We start from the raw sequence: 22,673 nt of genomic DNA, 5'->3' as shown, positions 1-22,673 counted from the left end.
ACCCTAAACCTAAACTAAATATTGTAATAAATAATGTGGAAATTTAGCAAGTTGAGGTGACTAAACTGCTTGTAGTAACCCTGGATTGTTTACGGTCATGGTCAAACATGTTGATACAACAGTAGTTAAGATGGGGAAAGTGCTGCTCTGCCTTCGTAACAACTCAGGTGTACAAAGAGGAATTACAATTGGCTCAGAACAGTGCAGCACGGCTGGCCCTTAAATGTACATGGAGCACTAACATTAATGTGCATGTAAATCTCTCATGGCTCAAAGTAGAGGAGAGATGTACTTTATCACTACTTGTTTTAGTAAGAAGAACAGCATCAATGTAACAGTATAACTTTAGACCGTCCCCTCGCCTATACCCGGGCGCGAACCAGGGACCCTCTGCACACATCAACAACAGTCACCCACGAAGCATTGTTACCCATCGCTCCAAAAAAGCCACGGCCCTTGCAGAGCAAGGGGAAACACTACTTCAAGGTCTCAGAGCAAGTGACGTCACCAATTGAAACGCTATTTAGCGCACACCACCGCTAACTAGCTAGCGATTTCACATCCGTTACACATGCATTACCCACAAGATATGCCACCAAAGGTCTCTTCACAATCCCCAAGACAAGAACAGAGGCACACAGTATTACAATTCTATTGTAATTCTATTCCACATCAGGTAACTGATGCAGATTTTATGGAACAGCAAAGAGACACACACACAGATTGTGTATTGTAGACATGTATGTGATAGTAGAGTAGTGGCCTGAGGGAATTTTTATTTAACTAGGCAAGTCAGTATAGAACAAATTCTTAATTACAATGACAAAATAGGAACAGTGGGTTAAATCAAATCAAATCAAATTTATTTATATAGCCCTTCGTACATCAGCTGATATCTCAAAGTGCTGTACAGAAACCCAGCCTAAAACCCCAAACAGCAAGCAATGCAGGTGTAGAAGCACGGTGGCTAGGAAAAACTCCCTAGAAAGGCCAAAACCTAGGAAGAAACCTAGAGGAACCAGGCTATGTGGGGTGGCCAGTCCTCTTCTGGCTGTGCCGGGTGGAGATTATAACAGAACATGGCCAAGATGTTCAAATGTTCATAAATGACCAGCATGGTTGAATAATAATAAGGCAGAACAGTTGAAACTGGAGCAGAAGCACAGTGAGGTGGACTGGGGACAGCAAGGAGTCATCATGTCAGGTAGTCCTGGGGCATGGTCCTAGGGCTCAGGTCAGTTGAAACTGGAGCAGCAGCACGGCCAGGTGGACTGGGGACAGCAAGGAGTCATCACGTCAGGTAGTCCTGGGGCATGGTCCTAGGGCTCAGGTCCTCCGAGAGAGAGAAAGAAAGAGAGAAGGAGAGAATTAGAGAACGCACACGTAGATTCACACAGGACACCGAATAGGACAGGAGAAGTACTCCAGATATAACAAACTGACCCTAGCCCCCCCCAACACATAAACTACTGCAGCATAAATACTGGAGGCTGAGACAGGAGGGGTCAGGAGACACTGTGGCCCCATCCGAGGACACCCCCGGACAGGGCCAAACAGGAAGGATATAACCCCACCCACACCACTAGAGGGTATAGCCAACAAGGGGGGGGGGGGGCAACCCAGACAGGATGACCACATCAGTGAATCAACCCACTCAGGTGACGCACCCCCTCCAGGGACGGCATGAGAGAGCCCCAGTAAGCCAGTGACTCAGCCCCTGTAATAGGGTTAGAGGCAGAGAATCCCAGTGGAAAGAGGGGAACCGGCCAGGCAGAGACAGCAAGGGCGGTTCGTTGCTCCAGATCCTTTCCGTTCACCTTCCCACTCCTGGGCCAGACTACAGTCCATCATATGACCCACTGAAGAGATGAGTCTTCAGTAAAGACTTAAAGGTTGAGACCGAGTTTGCGTCTCTGACATGGGTAGGCAGACCGTTCCATAAAAATGGAGCTCTATAGGAGAAAGCCCTGCCTCCAGCTGTTTGCTTAGAAATTCTAGGGACAATTAGGAGGCCTGCGTCTTGTGACCGTAGCGTACGTGTAGGTATGTACGGCAGGACCAAATCAGAGAGATAGGTAGGAGCAAGCCCATGTAATGCTTTGTAGGTTAGCATTAAAACCTTGAAATCAGCCCTCGCTTTGACAGGAAGCCAGTGTAGAGAGGCTAGCACTGGAGTAATATGATCACATTTTTTGGTTCTAGTCAGGATTCTAGCAGCCGTATTTAGCACTAACTGAAGTTTATTTAGTGCTTTATCCGGGTAGCCGGAAAGTAGAGCATTGCAGTAGTCTAACCTAGAAGTGACAAAAGCATGGATTAATTTTTCTGCATCATTTTTGGACAGAAAGTTTCTGATTTTTGCAATGTTCAACAGAAGATCTCTTTGTTTCTTGGGACCTAGAACAAGCATCTCTGTTTTGTCCGAGTTTAAAAGTAGAATGTTTGCAGCCATCCACTTCCTTATGTCTGAAACACATGCTTCTAGCAAGGGCAATTTTGGGGCTTCACCATGTTTCATTGAAATGTACAGCTGTGTGTCATCCGCATAGCAGTGAAAGTTAACATTATGTTTTCGAATAACATCCCCAAGAGATGTTGAGTAAAATACATAGTGAAAACAATAGTGGTCCTAAAACGGAACCTTGAGGAACACCGAAATCTACAGTTGATTTACAGTTGATGCCTTGTTCAGGGGCAGAACAACAGATTTGTACCTTGTTGGCACTGGGATTTGATCTAGCAACCTTTTGGTTACTGTCTCAATGCTCTAACCACTAGGCTACCTGCCACCCCAATACACTTAACATGTTGTGAAAAGTGCTATGAAAAATGAAATGTCATGCAATACTTTTAATTGTATATAACTACCTTAATGTTGCTGGACCCCAAGAAGAGTAGCTGCTGCATTGGCAGGAACTAATGAGGATCCTAGCGAACGTGGACAGTGTGTGTGTGTGTGGGTGTGTGTGTGTGTGTGTGTGCATGTGCTGTGGGTTTTGGAGTGTAGTTTGACTAGCCAGACGTCAATGACCTGTGCAACAGGACTGAAGTGGAGCTCAGATGGAGACAGGCTGACATGTAAACTGAGCCAGTGATTGCCTCTGATGCAGTTGTGCCAGACCACTATGTTGTCGTGGAGGCTTCTGTCACCCATGACCGAACATCTCATCCTACATTGAGGACAACACTCCTCGGTATCAGATGGATACAGCTACGGCAGCACTGGATTTGCCTGAGGTTGCAGGGGAAGCTCCCTGCTCTGGACTGTGCTGACAACTCTGTCTCCCGTTCCATGTACCAGAATGCTGCCATTGGTGTGGACATTCTCACATTTACTCTTAAGGCAAAGCTGCTAGTTCTACTAACAAAATACAACCTAGCACTCTCGTACCCTGCAAACGATGATCTGTTCTGTGTTTTACACCCTGAGTTAAATGTAATGGAGTCTGTTGCACATGTTGTTAATGGTTGCCGTTCATTCAAAGACTTATATTGCTAGACATGACCGCCTTGTCGACCTGGCAGCTATTGTGGTGGTTTCACCAACAGCACACATACACAAACATTGTCTTGTCAGAGGAGCCTGGTTTGATGTTAAAATAATGTGTTTTATTTATTTTCAAATAAATTCATTACATAGTTGAAATGTACCTATGATGGAAATTACAGGCCTCTCTCATCTTTTTAAGTGGGAGAACTTGCACAATTGGTGGCTGACTAAATACTTTTTTGCCCCACTGTACATCAGAACATTGGTATGCATTTATCTTGCCACTTGTATAACTCTATAAAGAGTATTGAATGTCATAGAGATCTGCAGTATATACTTTAGAAATTAGTTGCCTCACTGGATAACCTACGTCAGGGAATCCAGAATAAGCTTTAGTTGGTTTTACATTATAGAGTTTTTAAAAAATATTTCAACACAATATGATATGATCTTCAGCTGAAACTACTCATCAGAAATGTGTACCCGTATTTGCATCTGTCTTTAAATCAATTATATTACATAAGGTGATTCTGCACTTCAGCATTAAAGAGTGCCATTTATTGTACTTTCAGATTTTTGAAGATCCTCATCTGGGTTCACAGTTTATGCAGACACTTAGATCTGTCAGCATTACAAATCAAATCAAATTGTATTTGCCACATTTTTTATTTTTTATTTTTTTATTTCACCTTTATCTAACCAGGTAGGCAATTTGAGAATAAGTTCTCATTTACAATTGCGACCTGGCCAAGATAAAGCAAAGCAGTTCGACACATACAACAACACAGAGTTACACATGGAGTAAAACAAACATACAGTCAATAATACAGTAGAAACAAGTCTATATACGATGTGCGCAAATGAGGTGAGATAAGGGAGGTAAAGGCAAAAAAAGGCCATGGTGACAAAGTAAATACAATATAGCAAGTAAAACACTGGAATGGTAGATTCGCAGTGGAAGAATGTGCAAAGTAGAAATACAAATAATGGGGTGCAAAGGAGCAAAATAAATTAAATAAATACAGTAGGGAAAGAGGTAGTTGTTTGGGCTAAATTATAGATGGGCTATGTGCAGTAATCTGTGAGCTGCTCTGACAGCTGGTGCTTAAAGCTAGCGAGGGAGATACAGTGGGGAGAACAAGTATTTGATACACTGCCGATTTTGCAGGTTTTCCTACTTACAAAGCATGTAGAGGTCTGTAATTGTTATCATATGTACACTTCAACTGTGAGAGATGGAATCTAAAACAAAAATCCAGAAAATCACATTGTATGATTTTTAAAGTAATTAATTTGCATGTTATTGCATGCAATAAGTATTTGAGTATTTGATCAGAAAAGCAGAACTTAATATTTGGTATAGAAACATTTGTTTGCAATTACAGAGATCATACGTTTCCTGTAGTTCTTGACCAGGTTTGCACACACTGCACCAGGGATTTTGGCCCACTCCTCCATACAGACCTCCAGATCCTTCAGGTTTCGGGGCTGTCACTGGACAATACAGACTTTCAGCTCCCTCCAAAGATTTTCTATTGGGTTCAGGTCTGGAGACTGGCTAGGCCACTCCAGGACCTTGAGATGCTTCTTACGGAGCCACTCCTTAGTTGCCCTGGCTGTGTGTTTCAGGTCGTTGTCGTGCTGGAAGACCCAACCACGACCCATCTTCAATGCTCTTACTGAGGGAAGGAGGTTGTTGGCCAAGATCTCGCGATACATGGCCCCATCCATCCTCCCCTCAATACGGTGCAGTCGTCCTGTCCCCTTTGTAGAAAAGCATCCCTAAAGAATGATGTTTCCACCTCCATGCTTCACGGTTGGGATGGTGTTCTTGGGGTTGTACTCATCCTTCTTCTTCCTGCAATCACGGTGAGTGGAGTTTAGACCAAAAAGCTATACTTTTGTCTCATCAGACCACATGACCTTCTCCCATTCCTCCTCTGGATCATCCAGTCATTGGCAAACTTCAGACTGGCCTGGACATGCGCTGGCTTGTGCAGGGGGACCTTGCGTGCACTGCAGGATTTTAATCCATGACGGCGTAGTGTGTTACTAATGGTTTTATTTGAGACTGTGGTCCCTGCCGTGTAGTTCTGGGCTGATCCCTCACCTTCCTCATGATCATTGATGCCCCACGAGGTGAGATCTTGCGTGGAGCCCCAGACCGAGGGTGATTGACCGTCATCTTGAACTTCTTCCATTTTCTAATAATTGCGCCAACAGTTGTTGCCTTCTCACCAAGCTGCTTGCCTATTGTCCTGTAGCCCATCCCAGCCTTGTGCAGGTCTACAATTTTATCCCTGATGTCCTTACACAGCTGTCTGGTCTTGGCCATTGTGGAGAGGTTGGTGTCTGTTTGATTGAGTGTGTGGACATGTGTCTTTTATACAGGTAACGAGTTCAAACAGGTCCAGTTAATACAGGTAATGAGTGGAGAACAGGAGGGCTTCTTAAAGAAAAACTAACAGGTATGTGAGAGCCGGAATTTTTACTGGTTGGTAGGTGATCAAATACTTATTGCATGCAATAAAATGCAAATTAATTACTTAAAAATCATACAATGTGATTTTCTGGATTTTTGTTTTAGATTCCGTCTCTCAGTTTAAGTGTACCTCTGATAAAATTACAGACCTCTACATGCTTTGTAAGTAGGAAAACCTGCAAAATCGGCAGTGTATCAAATACTTGTTCTCCCCACTGTAAGTGTTTCCAGTTTCAGAGAATTTTGTAGTTCGTTCCAGTCATTGGCAGCAGAGAACTGGAAGGAGAGGAGGCCAAAGAAAGAATTGGTTTTGGGGGTGACCAGAGAGATATACCTGCTGGAGCGCGTGCTACAGGTGGGTGACGCTATGGTGATCAGCGAGCTGAGATAAGGGGGGACTTTACCTAGCAGGGTCTTGTAGATGACCTGGAGCCAGTGGGTTTGGCGACGAGTATGAAGCGAGGGCCAGCCAACGAGAGCGTACAGGTCGCAATGGTAGGTAGTATATGGGGCTTTGGTGACAAAACGGGTGGCACTGTGATAGACTTAGATAGTCTTAGATAGATAGACATGCTCCAAATACAACAGGTGGACATTACTGTGAAATGCTTACTTACAAGCCATTTCCCAACCATGCAGAGTTAAAAAGTACGAAAAATGTGCTAAATTTAAAAAAGGAAATAGTAAAACAGTAAAATAACAATAACGAGGCTATATACATGTGCGTTGAGTTTTCTCAAAAGTTTTGAGTCATGACAACACTGTGTTTACAGTGCATGTATCACCACTTTGGTAGTGTTAAATGGGAATTTGAGGAATTGTAGCCAAGTTTCTTTCTCCCTCTGAGTGATACTCTCAGAACCGATTACTCTGAATGGATTTTCATCTGCAATAATTCTAACCTCAATAAGACAGGGATCTTTGCTCTGTGGTACACAGCCACATATCTGCCCAGACAAGAACTACAGGGAACTATGGGGCTTTGGTGACAAAACGGGTGAGGAGCTGGGAGGAGTCAGACAGTGAAGAGAGAATGAGATGAATATAAGTTATATGGTCCCCAACCTCAATACCCCAGCTGCCCTCAATCTGAACTCACACACATATGCACACCAGTGGAGGCTGGTGAGGGGAGGACTGATCATAGTAATGGAAACGTGTTTCAATCTATTCCATCCACTCTATTCCAGCTATTACTATGAGCTGTCCTCCCCTCACCTGCATCCATTGATGCCCACATTAAACACAAACACACACACACTGCACACCAAGTGGAACTCACTCCCAGCTCCATCAAGTGGAAAATTACTTTGTGATGAGAGTATTATCTTTAACTTCTTTTGCAAAGATGGGCTCACACCATTGCTTGTGTGTTTCGATTAAATGTGCAACTGTGTGTACGTGTGTGTGCAGGTATCTGTGTGTTCAAAAGCAAGTGTGTTCAAAATAAAGTGTGTGCTTGATTGCTTGTGTGCGTGCATGTGTGTTATGAGGGCGTAGCGCCAGTACAATTAGTCCCGCTGCCCGCAGCGTGGCCCTAATCACAGGTTTGATACAGCAGGAAAGGTCAGCCTCAATCACCCCTTCTAATCAAACAGCCATTAGTATGCAAGAAATAAGACACGCAGCACTTGCCATCCACTGATCCACTGGCGCACACAGGCCACCGCCTTACTGTCACCACCCCCAAATGTACACAGATTTGAGAGAGATGAAGCAAATTGGAGTGTAAATTATGAGAGGTAAAACAGCACAAAAGGTAATTACACCGCTTATGAACAACTGGGTATGAAGATAGAACAAGAAGGGAGAGTTGGGAGGTGTCAGTGGATCAGGTGTTTTTATCATCAACAGTGAAGCAGATGATGAGATCTTTGGTAAATACTGGTTCTTACTCATCAGGTAATCCAAGCATGTTCTCATTACCAAAGCCAGATGCTTGACATGGTTTGCAATTGAGCAGCCAGATGTGCTTTCATGAGTGCATAATTGGCTCCTGCAAATGATTTGCATTCAAATATAGTGGGATTCATAATTATTGGATGTCTTGATAAAGATGAGCACAAAGAGTGTTTTTAATAAATAATAGGGGTCAAAATGATTGGATCCAGTAATTCCGGACCTCACTGTATGTGTTGTTCTGGATTCACTGTGTATGTCTAATTTCCATACAGTCAGTTACAGTTAAACTACATGACCAAAACTACGTGGACACCTGGGCATTAATATGGAGTTGGTCCCCCATTTGCTATTATAACAGACTCCACTCTTCTGGGAAGACTTTCCACTAGATGTTGGAACATTGCTGCAGGGACTTGCTACCATTGTGAGGTCAGACACGGATGTTGAGCGATTAGGCCTGGCTCGCAGTCGGCGTTCTAATTAATTCAAAAGGTGTTTGATGGGGTTGAGGTCAGGGCTCTGTGCAGGCCAGTCAAGTTCTTCCACACCGATCTAGACAAACCATTTCTGTATGGACCTTGCGTTGTGCACGGAGGCATTGTCAAGCTGAAACAGGAAAGGGCCTTCCCCAAAAACTGTTGCCACAAAGAATCATCTAGAATTACATTGTACGCTGTAGTGTTAAGATTTTCCTTCACTGGAACTAACGGACCTAGCCCGAACCATGAAAAACAATCCCAGACCATTATTCTTCCTCCACCAAACTTTACAGTTGGCACTATGCATTCGGGCAGGTATCATTCTCCTGGCATCCGTCAAACCCAGATTTGTCCTTTGGACTGCCAGATGGTGAACTGTGATTCATCACTCCAGGGAACATGTTTGGATTGCTCCAGAGTCCAATGGCAGCAGGCTTTACACCACTCCAGCCAACTCTTGGCATTGCGCATGGTGATCTTAGGCTTGTGTGTGGCTGCTCGGCCATGGAAACCCATTTCATGAAGCTCCCGACAAAGAGTTTTTGCACTGACATTGCCTCCAGAGGCAGTTTGGAACTCGTTAGTGAGTGTTGCAACCGAGGACAGTGCTTCAGTACTCGACGGTCCTGTTCTGTGAGCTTGTGTGGCCTACAACTTCACAGCTGAGCCATTGTTGCTCCTAGACGTTTACACTTCACAATAACAGCACTTACAGTTGACCAGGGCAGCTCTAGCAGGGCAGAACTTTTAAATTTGATGAACTGACTTCTTGGAGGTATGCTATGACAGTGCCATGTTTAAAGTCACTGAACTCATCAGTAAGGCCATTCTACTGCCAGTGTTTGTCTATGGAGATTGCATGGTTGTGTGCTCGATTTCATACACCTTTCAACGGGTATGGCTGAAATAGCTGAATTCACTCATTTGAATAGGTGTCTACATACTTTTGTATATACAGTGTATATTAGGTCTGCTTCTCTTTTTCTGCCCATATTGTTTGTGCTGTGATACTGTCTCTGTGCTGGTTGTGGAACGCCCCTGTCAAATTCTCTCCAATCTGACCAAGTCTCAGAATCTGTCATTACCGTCACACTATTCTGAGTCACGTGCACAAAGACGGACACCAGTGTTCTTCACTCATGTACTCACTCCTTGTACTTTCATGATCTGACTAGGGTATTCTTCACAGTATATGTATAACTGGGAAATAGATATTGTAACAAAAACATGTTACATTTTGACATTTTCTCTATTCTCTTGACACTTTGATAATTTTTTTCATGTCTATGAGTCTTTGTGCTTATTTGTGTCATGTTCACATCGAACAACTAGAGTTCTCATAAAGGGACTATTCTAATCAAGATACTCACTTTGATCAAAAAAAGCTAAGTGTGTGAGCATGTGCAGAAGCATGTATCAGCAGAGTGCTAGAAGGGTCTAAGTCAATTGCCATTCAAGTAGTTCACTCAGAAAGAGTCACATTCTTATTTCACTAGGATTAGTAATTGTTCAGAATAGACTGGATATCATTGTTGAAGAGCTGTCTGAGGAAGACAGTTTTATCTTCATATTCTGCATGCTCTGATGAGTGCAATAATTACTTCTATCACGTTGGAGGATTTATCCAATATAGCCCAGCACCTTCTCAGATATGGAGAGGCTTTCACTACCTCAGACAGTTATACATTCCCACACATGTGCATGTACTTCACACGAACAAAGTCACATGAATGGAGTCACAGATGCACTCCCACACACGCACGCAGGAACACACACACACACACACACACACACACACACACCGTTCCTTTCCATCCCTGGAAGCCCGGACCTGAAATATACAGGTGACCGACAAAATAAAGGAAACACCAAGGTAAAGTTTCTAAAACACCAACATTAAGTGTCATAATAATAATTGATTCAACTTCTAAAGAGCTTTTTATTACAAAAATAATCTCAAAACGCGTGAAAAAAACCCCATAACAAACAAGAATCATATAATACAGCAGGCCTGGACTATGATTTTCAGCTGGAGTTGAAGGTTTTGAGTGTTTCAAGCCTCCAACAGATGGAGCGACAGTCAAAATGGAACCACATGGCTTGAGCAGAGGGCCTTGGGCCCACACGAGCTGTCAGAATGCACCTTGGCATAGGTTCTACAAGTGTCTGGAACTCTGCTGGAGGGATGCGACCAGTCTTCCACGAGAAATTCCATCATTTGGTGTTTTGTTGATGGTGAGGTATTTATAAATGACCCTAATAGATGGGATGTTAACTGCTTAATACATCTAGGAAAAACACCTGTGTGGAAGCACCTGCTTTCAATATATTTTGCATCCCTCATTTACTCAAGCGTTTCCTATATTTTTGCAGTTACCTGTATTTGCAGACAGAAACAGACAGAGTCCCCTGGGACGTAAAGGAGAGCACATACTGTAACAACAGACCCTCCCTCCCTCCAAGCGGACCTGATCTGGATGTGATGCCTGCTAGTCGTCCTGATGGCACAATTAGATCTGTGTCTGCTTTTCCATTAGCTCGTGTCAACAGTCAGGGCCGCCATCATCAGAACACAGAGAACACTCTCTTTCTCTCTGCTCTGACTTCACTCACTACTTTGTTTGGTGTGGGAGGTGAATAAGACAGATAGAAGTGTGTGTCACGGGAAGGGATATACCATTACCAGGGGCATGAACTAGATAAGACTGCTGCACGCTGTTGCACCAGAGATAAATTGCTGATGTTTTTCTTTTAAATGTTTCATCTTGAATCATAGACTGTTTGCTGACTGGAGGCGTCCTGATGTTGTGATCCACAGGCCTAGGACCAGACAGAGATATTAGAGTGGAGCTGCCTTCAATGCTGTGGTGTAGTGAGAACAGACACTCTGCTGCAATGGGAACAGACACTCTGCTGCAGTGGGAACAGACACTGCTGCAATGGGAACAGACACTCTGCTGCAGTGGGAACAGACACTCTGCTGCAGTGGGAACAGACACTCTGCTGCAGTGGGAACAGACACTCTGCTGCAATGGGAACAGACACTCTGCTGCAATGGGAACAGACACTCTGCTACAGTGGGAACAGACATTCTGCTGCAGTGGGAACAGACACTCGGCTGCAGTGGGAACAGACACTCTGCTGCAGTGGGAACAGACATTCTGCTGCAGTGGGAACAGACACTCTGCTGCAATGGGAACAGACACTCTGCTGCAATGGGAACAGACACTCTGCTGCAGTGGGAACAGACACTCTGCTGCAATGGGAACAGACACTCTGCTGCAATGGGAACAGACACTCTACTGCAGTGGGAACAGACACTCTGCTGCAGTGGGAACAGACACTCTGCTGCAGTGGGAACAGACACTCTGCTGCAATGGGAACAGACACTCTGCTGCAATGGGAACAGACACTCTACTGCAGTGGGAACAGACACTCTGCTGCAGTGGGAACAGACACTCTGCTGCAGTGGGAACAGACACTCTGCTGCAATGGGAACAGACACTCTGCTGCAGTGGGAACAGACACTCTGCTGCAATGGGAACAGACATTCGGCTGCAATGGGAACAGACACTCTGCTGCAATGGGAACAGTGTGCCTCCCCGGGACAGGGACAGGACAGTGCTTAATGGCCTATGTCTGCAGGGCAGTAGTATAGATACCCGCTCAGAGGATCAGACACAGAGGGGCAAAAGGGGACCAGGGGCTGCAATTCATCTTCATTTTAATTGAGAACATGTGTTTGATCCGCTATTACTCCTTATAAATAAACCATGGCCCACAGCACTTTCTCTCTATTTAATTAATGCCGTTCCAACTGATGGTGCAGAGCAGAGGGGTGAACAAGCATCACAACAAAACAAAATCACCTGACAGGCTAGGCTCCAAATAAGGAGAATAGAAGAAGAAACAAAGAAGGGGATATTAGCAGATGGACAAGGTCTAGGAAGACTTTATGGGAACGATTAGAAGAGAAGCCTTTCTAAATATAGTGTTTCTATGGGGTTTTGTTCCTGCCCACACGCTGAGCCAGTTATTGGTCATTGGCCCACAGCCTTTCTTTTGCGATTGGTACGCTCCTAGTCAACCAAAGGTTGGGCTGCTGCTGGTCGATTATCGATGCAGGGTATTCAGATGGGTTTTCTTCTTACCCCCCTTCGCTCTCCAGGCCAGCTTTTGTCTCTGTGAGAGGTAAGCCCCAGAAACAAAAGCCCATGCCAGCTGGCATAGCAAAGGCTAGTGCTGGTTTAGGAATAAACAGAGTGCTGATTCCATGCTGACAAATTGATTCAATTTGGGTGTTGATAACCATTTTCTTTTATTCACATTCACTGAAATGGATTGAAAAAAGACCTGTGGAAGAGAGGCTTCTTTGCTTCGCTCTGTGAAAGTAGATTGAAATGCTATTTTAGGGGGGGATGAATGGAGAATATTTACAATGTCTACAAATGGCAATCTTTCAGTCTCAGAATTCTATTCCTATCATTAATCAATAAGCAAGAAGAATTTTAAATGTTGGTGAATGAACACCAGCCTCTTACAGGACAAGGTGTTAAACACACATTACGGTATTATTTGAAACAAACAACGACAGTGTGAAACAGGTGCATGTCTGGGAAGCTTTTAATGATACAACGATCAGCTACTACTAAGAAATTAGATGAACAGAAAATGTATCAAATTGAAACTGAGGTCAAAACTCTGGAGAGGAAATATTGGTCCAATCCTAACAACATTTCGCTTGTAAACGCGAAAACAAAATACGAGCTGAATACTTTATTCAGTAAAACGTCTATCAGGAACTTTCTACTTCAGACGGTCCTTTAGATATGCAGAAAGCAGAGGCATGTTTTCAGAATCTGAACCTTCCTAAACAAACAGAGGAAGACAGGAAGTGGCTCGACCGCCCCATTACTTTGGAGGAATTGACCGAAACGACGAGACAAGCACCCAGTGGTAAAACTCTGGGGTTGGATGGGATACCCAGTGATTTCTATAAAAGGTTTGTAGAGACGCTTAGCCCAGAAATATTGAAAACATTGAACACATCAATTGACACAGGTGAGCTCCCACCTTCTTTGAGTGATGCAGTAATCACCCTAATCCTCAGAAAGGGAAAGGATCCCCATGAGTGTGGGAGCTACCGTCCAATTTCTTTGATAAATTGTGATGGAAAATTGTTTGCAAAACTTCTGGCTGTGAGGGTGAATCATGTCATTAAAAAAATCATAAATCCAGACCAGGTGGGATTTGTGAAAGGCATCTGAGACTCCTACTGCATGTCATCTGGAAAGCAAAAGATTTGGATACTTCAGAGGCAGCCTTATCCCTGGATGCAGAGAAAGCCTTTGATAGGGTGGGCTGGGACTACCTGCATTATACTATAAATATGTTTGATTTGGACAGGGCTTTTAGAACATTATTTAAGTTATGTACAACAACCCCAAATCCAATGGACTACGATCATCTCCATTTTCAGTAGGACAAGGCACAAAACAAGGTGACTGTCTCTCGCCTCTCATATTTATTACAGCATTAGAACCATTAGCCGAAGTTATTAGGATGCATCAGTCAATCAAAGGGGTTAATATGGGAGGTAGGGAGAATAAACTACTGCTTTATGCAGACGACTTATTACTATTAACGTCAGACCCCAACTCTCCATATCGTGGACTTAGTAAATTCATTTTCAGAGATATCGGGCTATAAAGTAAACTGGACCAAATCTAAAGTAATGCCGCATTCAAAACATTGTCTGAGAAATGACTTCCTCAGCTGGAGGTTTCAACGGGTCCCTAAAAACTTGAGGTACCTGGGGATCACTTTAAATCCTGGTCTAGAGAACATGATCTCTGAAAACCTTGACCCACTACTGAACAAAATTCAACTCCAGTTTAAGAGTTGGTATAAGGTATAAGCTACAAATCTCATTATGGTGTAGGATACAGGTTATATAATTTTTCATAGATCCTAAACTGAATTATGTCATTAGCATGTTACCACTGTTCATACCTTTAAATCCATAGACAAAAGTTTGTTTGGGCTGGTAAAAAGCCCATTAATGAAACTAGTGAGATGCCATGCAACGACTGAGAAGGGAGGATTAAAGCTCCCTAACATGCAATTATATCAAGAAGCCTTTGTAGCTGCCCAAATAGGCTCTCTCTTTACTGATACCTCTAATATGCTCTCTCTTTACTGAGAACTCTGATAGGCTCTCTCTTTACTGAGAACTCTAATAGGCTCTCTCTTTACTGAGAACTCTAATAGGCTCTCTCTTTACTGAGAACTCTAATAGGCTCTCTCTTTACTGAGAACTCTAATAGGCTCTCTCTTTACTGAGAACTCTAATAGGCTCTCTCTTTACTGAGAACTCTAATAGGCTCTCTCTTTACTGAGAACTCTAATAGGCTCTCTCTTTACTGAGAACTCTAATAGGCTCTCTCTTTACTGAGAACTCTAATAGGCTCTCTCTTTACTGAGAACTCTAATAGGCTCTCTCTTTACTGAGAACTCTAATAGGCTCTCTCTTTACTGAGAACTCTAATAGGCTCTCTCTTTACTGAGAACTCTAATAGGCTCTCTCTTTACTGAGAACTCTAATAGGCTCTCTCTTTACTGAGAACTCTAATAGGTCAATTTGGGTGGACATGGAGGAAGAAGTTAATGCCCCATTCAGAGCATCAGATTATTTGAGTCAACAAAAGGTGGGACTGCAGAATCCAATAATACCCCAAATCTGAAATATTCACCTTTCCTGACAAGCTCTGCTTCATTATGGAACAACCCTAAATTGAAAATAGGGGGGAACAGGTATAGAAAGGGGATAAAGGACATTAGTTGTCTAGATCAAGAAAACTCATTTACCTAAGGTCCAAGTATAATTTACAGAAACAAGACTTTTGGAGATATCTCCAGGTTAGAGATTGTATGTTTAAGATAGGACAGAGTAACAACAAATGATAAGGCTGTTTCATTTTCGATCATCTTCATTGTACGTGCGGTGCAGGTTGGGGGTTTGGACACACTTACCCATTCAAATGAGTGGCTGTGTGTTTCCTGGCTTTTGACTGGTACTGTATATTAATGTCTGCCAAGTTATTATTTCGTGATAAATGTAATTCAATTGCACTGTTATATCGTGAAAGAAAATAACAAAAACTATAAGAAATAAGCAAGTAGAATATTCGAAAGGATATAATATTTTCTTGGAGATGAATGTTCATCAAGCTGATTGATCTGTTATTGATATAGTGAATCCATATGTGTGTCTATGCGTGTGTGTGTGTGTGAGTATTGTGTATGTGTTCATTCCTCAGAGCTTTTGCACCTGGTGTGTATCTGCATTGAGGGACAATAATGAAAATGGGAGGCTTTGACTGTTTCTTATCAGCTAGTCCAGTCCTTAGCAACACACACACACACACTCACACACACACACACACACACACACACACACACACACACACACACACACACAGACACACACACACACACACACACACGGCAAACAGCCAGACCTCAAACAGCCAGAGCTACGGCCTCATCTCCTCCACCTCCACAAGACATCACAAAGGCTACCTGTGTTCTAGAAGTGTGCAGCTGGGGATGAAAAACATGAGGGTAGTCCTGACACAAGTCCTTTATCAACAAACAGGGGAGCCAGGAGATGAATGTGTCATGGTGTGTGCTTAGTTCTGGCTCCAAGAGGGATGGATCAATATAGCAGTGGTATTTCAGGAGGAGACGAATGTGTGTATGTGTGTCAGTGAGAGGTTGGAATAAACAGATCCATCTTTATTAGTTTGGATAGCTGTGTGCATCCCACCTGCTATCACATTCCCCACATTTATCAATCCCACTCTAGTTTGCATTACAGCAATCAATCTCTTTAAATCACCAAAGCACAGGCAGCCATGATTATACAAAAATTAAGCTCAAGTCAGTGTTACTATTGGCAATGTATGAAAGATTAACTAATACCGTTTTTGTTTTATGCGAAATTAATTTGCATGCAGAACTGCAGGAGATATATGAACGTCCAGAGAAATAATTACATACATCTTTCAAACAAAGGAGTCAATAAACAAATCTAATTCTGAACAAATTCAACAGGAACGGTTGGTTCTCTGTTAAAGTTCTGAATACTGTTAACACATTGTACTAACAAAGCAGAAGCTTTCTGACAACATTTAGTCAATCTTAATATGCTGAATGCTGGAAAAAAGTGAATGTGTTTTTGGAATCCAAAGATTAGAAAATGGAAATGAAAGAGTGATTAAATTGAATAAACCTAGAATAAAAACCCTATAATGTTGAGTGAGGGCTGAGAGTGAGAGCCTATGCAATGTGTCAGGGCTTGAGTGCTGTGACGATGTAACGAGACCTCTCTGGTGCTGATAGGGTTGTGAGACTGAGGCATCAGGGTTGCCATAGGCCTGTCGCTCTCTCTAAGAGGATGACACACACGCACACGCACACGCACACACTGTCACTCTCTGGGAAGATGACATACACACACAACGGGCACCCAGCCGTGGGAAGGAATGTCAACTTGTCTGAGTGAGAATGGCAGTCACCAGGGACATTGCGTCACACGCCCACATTGCCTGCAATACTGTAACAGTGCCATCACCAGCCAGAGTGTGTGTGTTTCACGTATTTTGATTCTGATGTGCTTATGTGAATGAAGTGCATTCGGAAATTTTTCAGACCCCTTGACTTTTTCCACATTTTATTACATTACAGACTTATTCTGAAATGAATTAAATAGTTTTTTCCCTCCTTAATCTACACACAATACCCCATAATGACAAAGCAAAAAATATATAAAAAAACACACCTTTGGCAGCGATTACAGCCTGGAGTCTTCTTGGGTATGACGCTACAAGCTTGGCACAACTGTATCTGGGAAGTTTCTCTCATTTTTCTCTGCAGATCCTCTCAACCTCTGTCAGGTTGTATGTGGAGCGTCGCTGCACAGCTATTTTCAGGTCTCTCCAGAGATGTTTGATCCGATTCAAGTCCGGGCTCTGGCTGGGTCACTCAAGGACATTCAGAGACTTGTCCTGAAACCCCTCCTGCGTTGTCTTGGCTGTGTGCTTAGGGTCGTTGTTGTGTTGGAGGGTGAACCTTCACCCCATTCCTAGGTCCTAAGCCCTCTGGAGCAGGTTTTCATCAAGGATCTCTCTGTACTTTACTCCGTTCATCTTTCCCTCGACCCTGACTAGTCTCCCTGCCGCTGAAAAACATCCCCACAGCATGATGCTGCCACCACCATGCTTTACCGTAGGGATGGTGCCAGGTTTCCTCCAGATGTGACGCTTGGCATTCAGGCTTTCATCATACCAGAGAATCTTGTTTCTCATTGTCTGAGAGTCTTTAGGTGCCTTTTGGTAAACTCCAAGCTGGCTGTCATGTGCCTTTTACTGAGGAGTGGCTTCCGTCTGGCCACCATAAAGGTCTGATTGGTGGAGTGCTGCAGAGATGGTTGTCCTTTTGAAAGGTTCTCCTATCTCCACAGAGGAACTCTGGAGCTCAGTCAGTGACCATTGCGTTCTTGGTCACCTCCCTGACTAAGGCCCTACTCCAGATTGCTCAGTTTGGCTGGGCGGCCAGCTGTAAGAAGGGTCTTGGTGGTTCCAAACTTCTGTGGCCACTGTGTTCTTGAGGACCTTCAATGCTGCAGAAATGTTGTGGTACCCTTCCCCAGATCTGTGCCTCAACACAATCCTATCTCGGATCTCTACGGACAATTCCTTCGACCTCATGGCTTTGTTTTTGCTCTGACATGCACGGTCAACTATGGGACCTTATAAGATGGGTTTGTGCCTTTCCAAATCATGTCTAATTAATTGAATTTACCCCAGGTGGACTCCAATCAAGTTGTAGAAACATCTCAAGGATCATCAATGGAAACAGGATGCATCTGAGCTCAATTTCGAGTCCCAGAGCAAAGGGTCTGAATACTTACGGAAATAAGGTATTATTATATTATTTTTGTATTTATTTTTTGCAAACATTTCTAAAAACTTGTTTTCACTTTGTCATTATGGGGTACTTTGTGTAGCTTGATGAGAGACATTGTTTATTTGATACGTTTTAGAATAAGGCCGTAACGTAGCAAATTTTGGAAAAGGTCAAGGGGCCTGAATAATTCCCGAGTACACTGTATGTATATAGTGATACATTATTGCGTGTACATAGAAACTGTATCTTTGTCCCGGCCTTATTTACCATGGTATTGTTGTGACATTGTATAGTGGTGTTACAATAACAAATCAGAACTCTGATACGCGTTACATAAGTAGTCATAAGATTTTCCACCCGTGGTGAGTTTTTGTTTTGGTGGCAGACTTGCACTATTGCAGTACGTAAGCAACCATCGAGAGAAGCAGATAATAACAATGGGACATTGAAGAACATAAGATACGGTTACGGTATGAAGAAGTCAACAATCAGTGTGTGCCGTAAAATATATAAAAACAGGTGCTAATTTCCTCCTTCATGAAATCTGCTAACAGACAAGCTGGCTTTCATGGCTGAGGTCCTGAGTTCTTTTGCCAAAGTCAACTGTCTGTTTGTTGACCCACACTCCTGTTTTTACAGGTTCTCTGGTTCTCTTTAAGCACACACAGGGGTTTATTGAAATGATAAGCAGCAGGTTAAAGATCCTATATGACTATTTGAAGAACACAGGATGAAAACAGCAGTCAAACAAGGCAAGCTAAGCCACTCTTCCTTGGAGTGCTGAGAGACAGGAAGCTAGAGTATATCAACAAGACAAGCTATGCAGCGCTACACATGTTTACACAAGTGTATATTTCCAATAAGTACCATAGCCTGAAAAAAAACATAAACACACAACATAAACAGAATCTTTTTCAAAACACAACTTTAATTAGAAAATATTTCCCCAATTTCTTCCCAAATCTATACAAAATATTTGCACCAAATAAGAGTTGTTAGTCTGTAATATATACAGTGCATCACCTGTCACACTAGCTGTTAATGAGGTGGTCTAATATAACAATAAGCTGAATACAATTAATAATTCATCAGAGCCTATGTTCAGTTCTACAAGGAAATATAGCTATACATTTAGATGCACATTCAGACCCAAGTCCTTTACCAAAAATGTTTTTGAGTAAAAAACAACAACGCATTCTTCACACTGCAGCAAAGCAATCTTCTCAAACCTGAATAAATTCGATGCATATTGTATGATCTATGCCTGCAATTTGTTATTACTGACTTCAATTTAATGGAAGAGGTTTTAATCTGTCTTTGAAGTCCTTTTCCACTGACACACTCATCCTCTGCTTTAGTGACGCACACAGGTCAAAAATATTATCGCCTGTATTATCTGACAGACTCCATCCTGCTCCACTCACTCATATTTATAGAGGCCATATCGCTTAAATTACACCAATATAGAATCTAATATAAAATGCTACTGAACATGAAACAAGTTGAGCACAGCCTGAGCCTGCTAAACTAAATATTGACTGAACATAAATATTGATAGGGGACCAGAGTAAAAGGGCAAGCCAACTATGAATAATGAGTTGTTGTTTATAGTCTTGACACAATGATTAAATCCTTGTTTGCTGTGTAACCTTTCATGCCACTCTGCAGCGAAGCACAAAAAACTCCACTGCTCAAATCAAAGCCCTACCGTAGCCTAAAGCCTACAACCATTCACATCAGAACTGCATGTTGATTTTTAGAGCTATCAGACAGTGGCAAGACTTGAACCACCCGCGATGCCAGGCGTTCCTCTTAACTGGCCTCTCTGAGCCACCTAATAGCAGTCCTAACAGGGTCCTAGGAATTTAATGAGATATTTTATTACATTTCAGCTTTAGCATCAGCATGCCTGCCAGCTAGTAATAACCCTGTACTTGGCTGCTGCTCTTAAGCACTCTCATTTGTTGGTTAATGTATACATTCACCGGCGTTGTTGTTCCCATATGAACTCAATGTATAGCAGGTGAGTTAGTGAGTGACTGGTCGTAAGGCAGGCACATTAGGGGAAGAGACTAAACAAAAGTATCCACCAAAAACCAAACAGCATTGCATTCCATAACACACTGTATCAGGGGAACCCGTTATGACATCAAGTGATTTCTGACACCTTATCGATCACAGCTGTAGTAAACGCCTCAAATCCCACATTTCTCGCCTGCATCACATCTCACATCTCACACCTGAGACCCAGCGACAACATATACAGGTGTCAACCAAGCAAACCAATTAAAAGACCAACCAAACACAAAATGTGACACAAGCCTTCATTGGTGGCTACTTCTCATAGGTGTGAACTGGTTATGTAATGGCTACAACGCATGTGTACAGTAGTGTTAATTCAACACACAGATAGAGTTGAATCTTTTGTAGTGATCTCTAGAGGCATTTTCTATCAACAGGGTTGTGGTAGGGATATAGAGTTCTCATCTCCACCAGCTAAAGTCATCACTCACATAATGGAGACACAGCACTTCATGACATCTCTAGTCCAGTTTCAACCACTAGTAGAGCCACTACATCTCCACGCCCTTACACACAACATTATAAAATGACAACCAGAGTGTGTGTGTGTGTGTGTGTGTATGTGTGTGTAAAACAGGTTAGTGATACAGGAGTCATAGGAGTCCCTCCATTCTGTTCTGCTCTCCAGGTAGAGATTCCTTCCTGCAATAAGAAGGTTTGGCCCGAGAGCATCCCCATTGGAGCTGAGATTGAGAGAGGAGAAAACTGAGCAAGGGAGGGACTGAGGGAGAGCCTCTTCTGCCCTGAGTGGTTGTTGGTTGAGTGTGGCCCCATAGGTAGGTGGGTCCCCAGGCCCTCAGATCACCCCAAACTCCATGAGAGACTTGAGGAGCACCGTGTCCTTGACGTCACTGAACACTTTGCGGATGTTGTTGGTGTCGGTGGCGCAGGTGAAGTGGGGGTACAGCGTCTTGCTATCTTCCTTCTTGTCCCGGCTGTGAGCCTGCTGCTCATACATCTTCTGGATGTACTTCATAGCATCCTGAGCGTCACGTCGCTTTCCTTCATGTGTGGGGTGAGGAGGACAAGGGACAGGAAAGAGATGGAGACAACCACAGCAAAGGAGGAGAGTGAGAGAAGGGAGAGAAGAGGTCAGGAGACATGAGAATATGGTAGAGAAAAATGGGAGGCCATTAGAAACAAAAATTACAAGCAAAACATATTGAATGATTTTCATGTAGTATTGCAGCCATCACACAATGTTACCATTTAGCAAAACGTTTAAATGGCAACTGTATATCTAACGGCCAATATGAATGAATCTATACTAATAATTTCAGACTTTATTAAGGAAAGAACAATGTCTCCCCAACCCCCCACCACAGATGCCTGGAGTGATAGCTTAGTGATGCAAAGAGCAGGGTATTTATGGTTGCCATGAGCAACAGGCTGGGGGAGACAGGGTGCGCGGAGCTGATGTGTAGGTAGGTGGGGAAGCTCTAGAGAGGCTCTGCTACCTTCCTTCCACATCAGTGAAGGCACATTGTTAGTAAACCATGTACCCACGCCATACACCTGGAAGTAACATGAAATGAATCACACATTCAACATTTGCTGAAACAAGAATAAATGGTACTCAAAAAACATTATGGTTTTGCTATAGCCAGCATGGTTATGTATTCATGTGAGAACTCACCTTAAGAAATGGAAACCTCATTAGGTTTGAAATTACTTTCTAAAATGAGGTCTTTGTTATTCCAACCAGAAGCAACAGTTAGCTACATCTCTAATGGTTTGAGAAAGAAAAATGAAACACCAAAGGATGTGGCTCGATAGGTTTACATCCATCATCACACGGCCTATTATCTACCAGCTTAATGTGATGGGATGTGTGTGTGTGTGTGTGTGTGAGAGAGAGTGTGTTTGTAAGAGTGTGTGTGTGTGTGTGTGTGAGAGAGAGTGTTTGTGAGTGTGTGATGTGATGTGAGCGAGATTGTTTGTGAGTGTGTATGTGTGAGAGAGAGTGTGTGTGTGTGTGTGTGTGTGTGTGTGTGTGTGTGTGTGTGTGTGTGTGTGTGTGTGTGTGTGTGTGTGTGTGTAGAGCTACCTGTGAACCCTGGGAAGTACTTCTGCAGGTCGGATGCCTGGATCTTGTCAGCCAGGATATCTGTCTTGTTGAGAAAGAGGATGATGGAGGTGTTGAGGAACCAGGGGGAGTGGATGGTGGTGTAGAACAAAGCCAAGCTCTCATCCATACGCTTCTGCTGGGGGGGAGTGGGGATGAGGGGGAGAGGGGAGGGAGAGGGGGAGAGAATGGGGAGAGGGAGTG

At 43.2% G+C, this 22,673-nt stretch overlaps 1 protein-coding gene across 4 annotated transcripts in view; it reads right to left on the bottom strand.

Moving 5' to 3' along the window:
• Positions 1-19,230: 19,230 nt before the first annotated feature.
• LOC110524331 (guanine nucleotide-binding protein subunit alpha-11) overlaps positions 19,231-22,673 on the bottom strand; it is a 31,615-nt gene continuing 28,172 nt past the window's right edge. For 3 of the 4 annotated variants that reach the window (XM_036978081.1, XM_036978083.1, XM_036978084.1), the window contains 2 exons: positions 22,452-22,608; positions 19,231-21,406 (listed from right to left, as the gene is read on the bottom strand). In XM_036978081.1, the coding sequence (XP_036833976.1) occupies positions 21,201-21,406; positions 22,452-22,608 (363 nt within the window). In that variant the 3' untranslated portion in view covers positions 19,231-21,200. The remainder of the gene's footprint in view (positions 21,407-22,451; positions 22,609-22,673) is intronic. The other variant, XM_036978082.1, reaches the window with a different exon arrangement.

The sequence above is a fragment of the Oncorhynchus mykiss genome, chromosome 5 (assembly GCF_013265735.2).
Source record: "Oncorhynchus mykiss isolate Arlee chromosome 5, USDA_OmykA_1.1, whole genome shotgun sequence".
Classification (NCBI taxonomy): domain Eukaryota; kingdom Metazoa; phylum Chordata; class Actinopteri; order Salmoniformes; family Salmonidae; genus Oncorhynchus; species Oncorhynchus mykiss.
The sequence above is the reverse complement of the archived record's forward strand: the minus strand, read 5'-3'. Positions and strand labels throughout refer to the sequence as shown.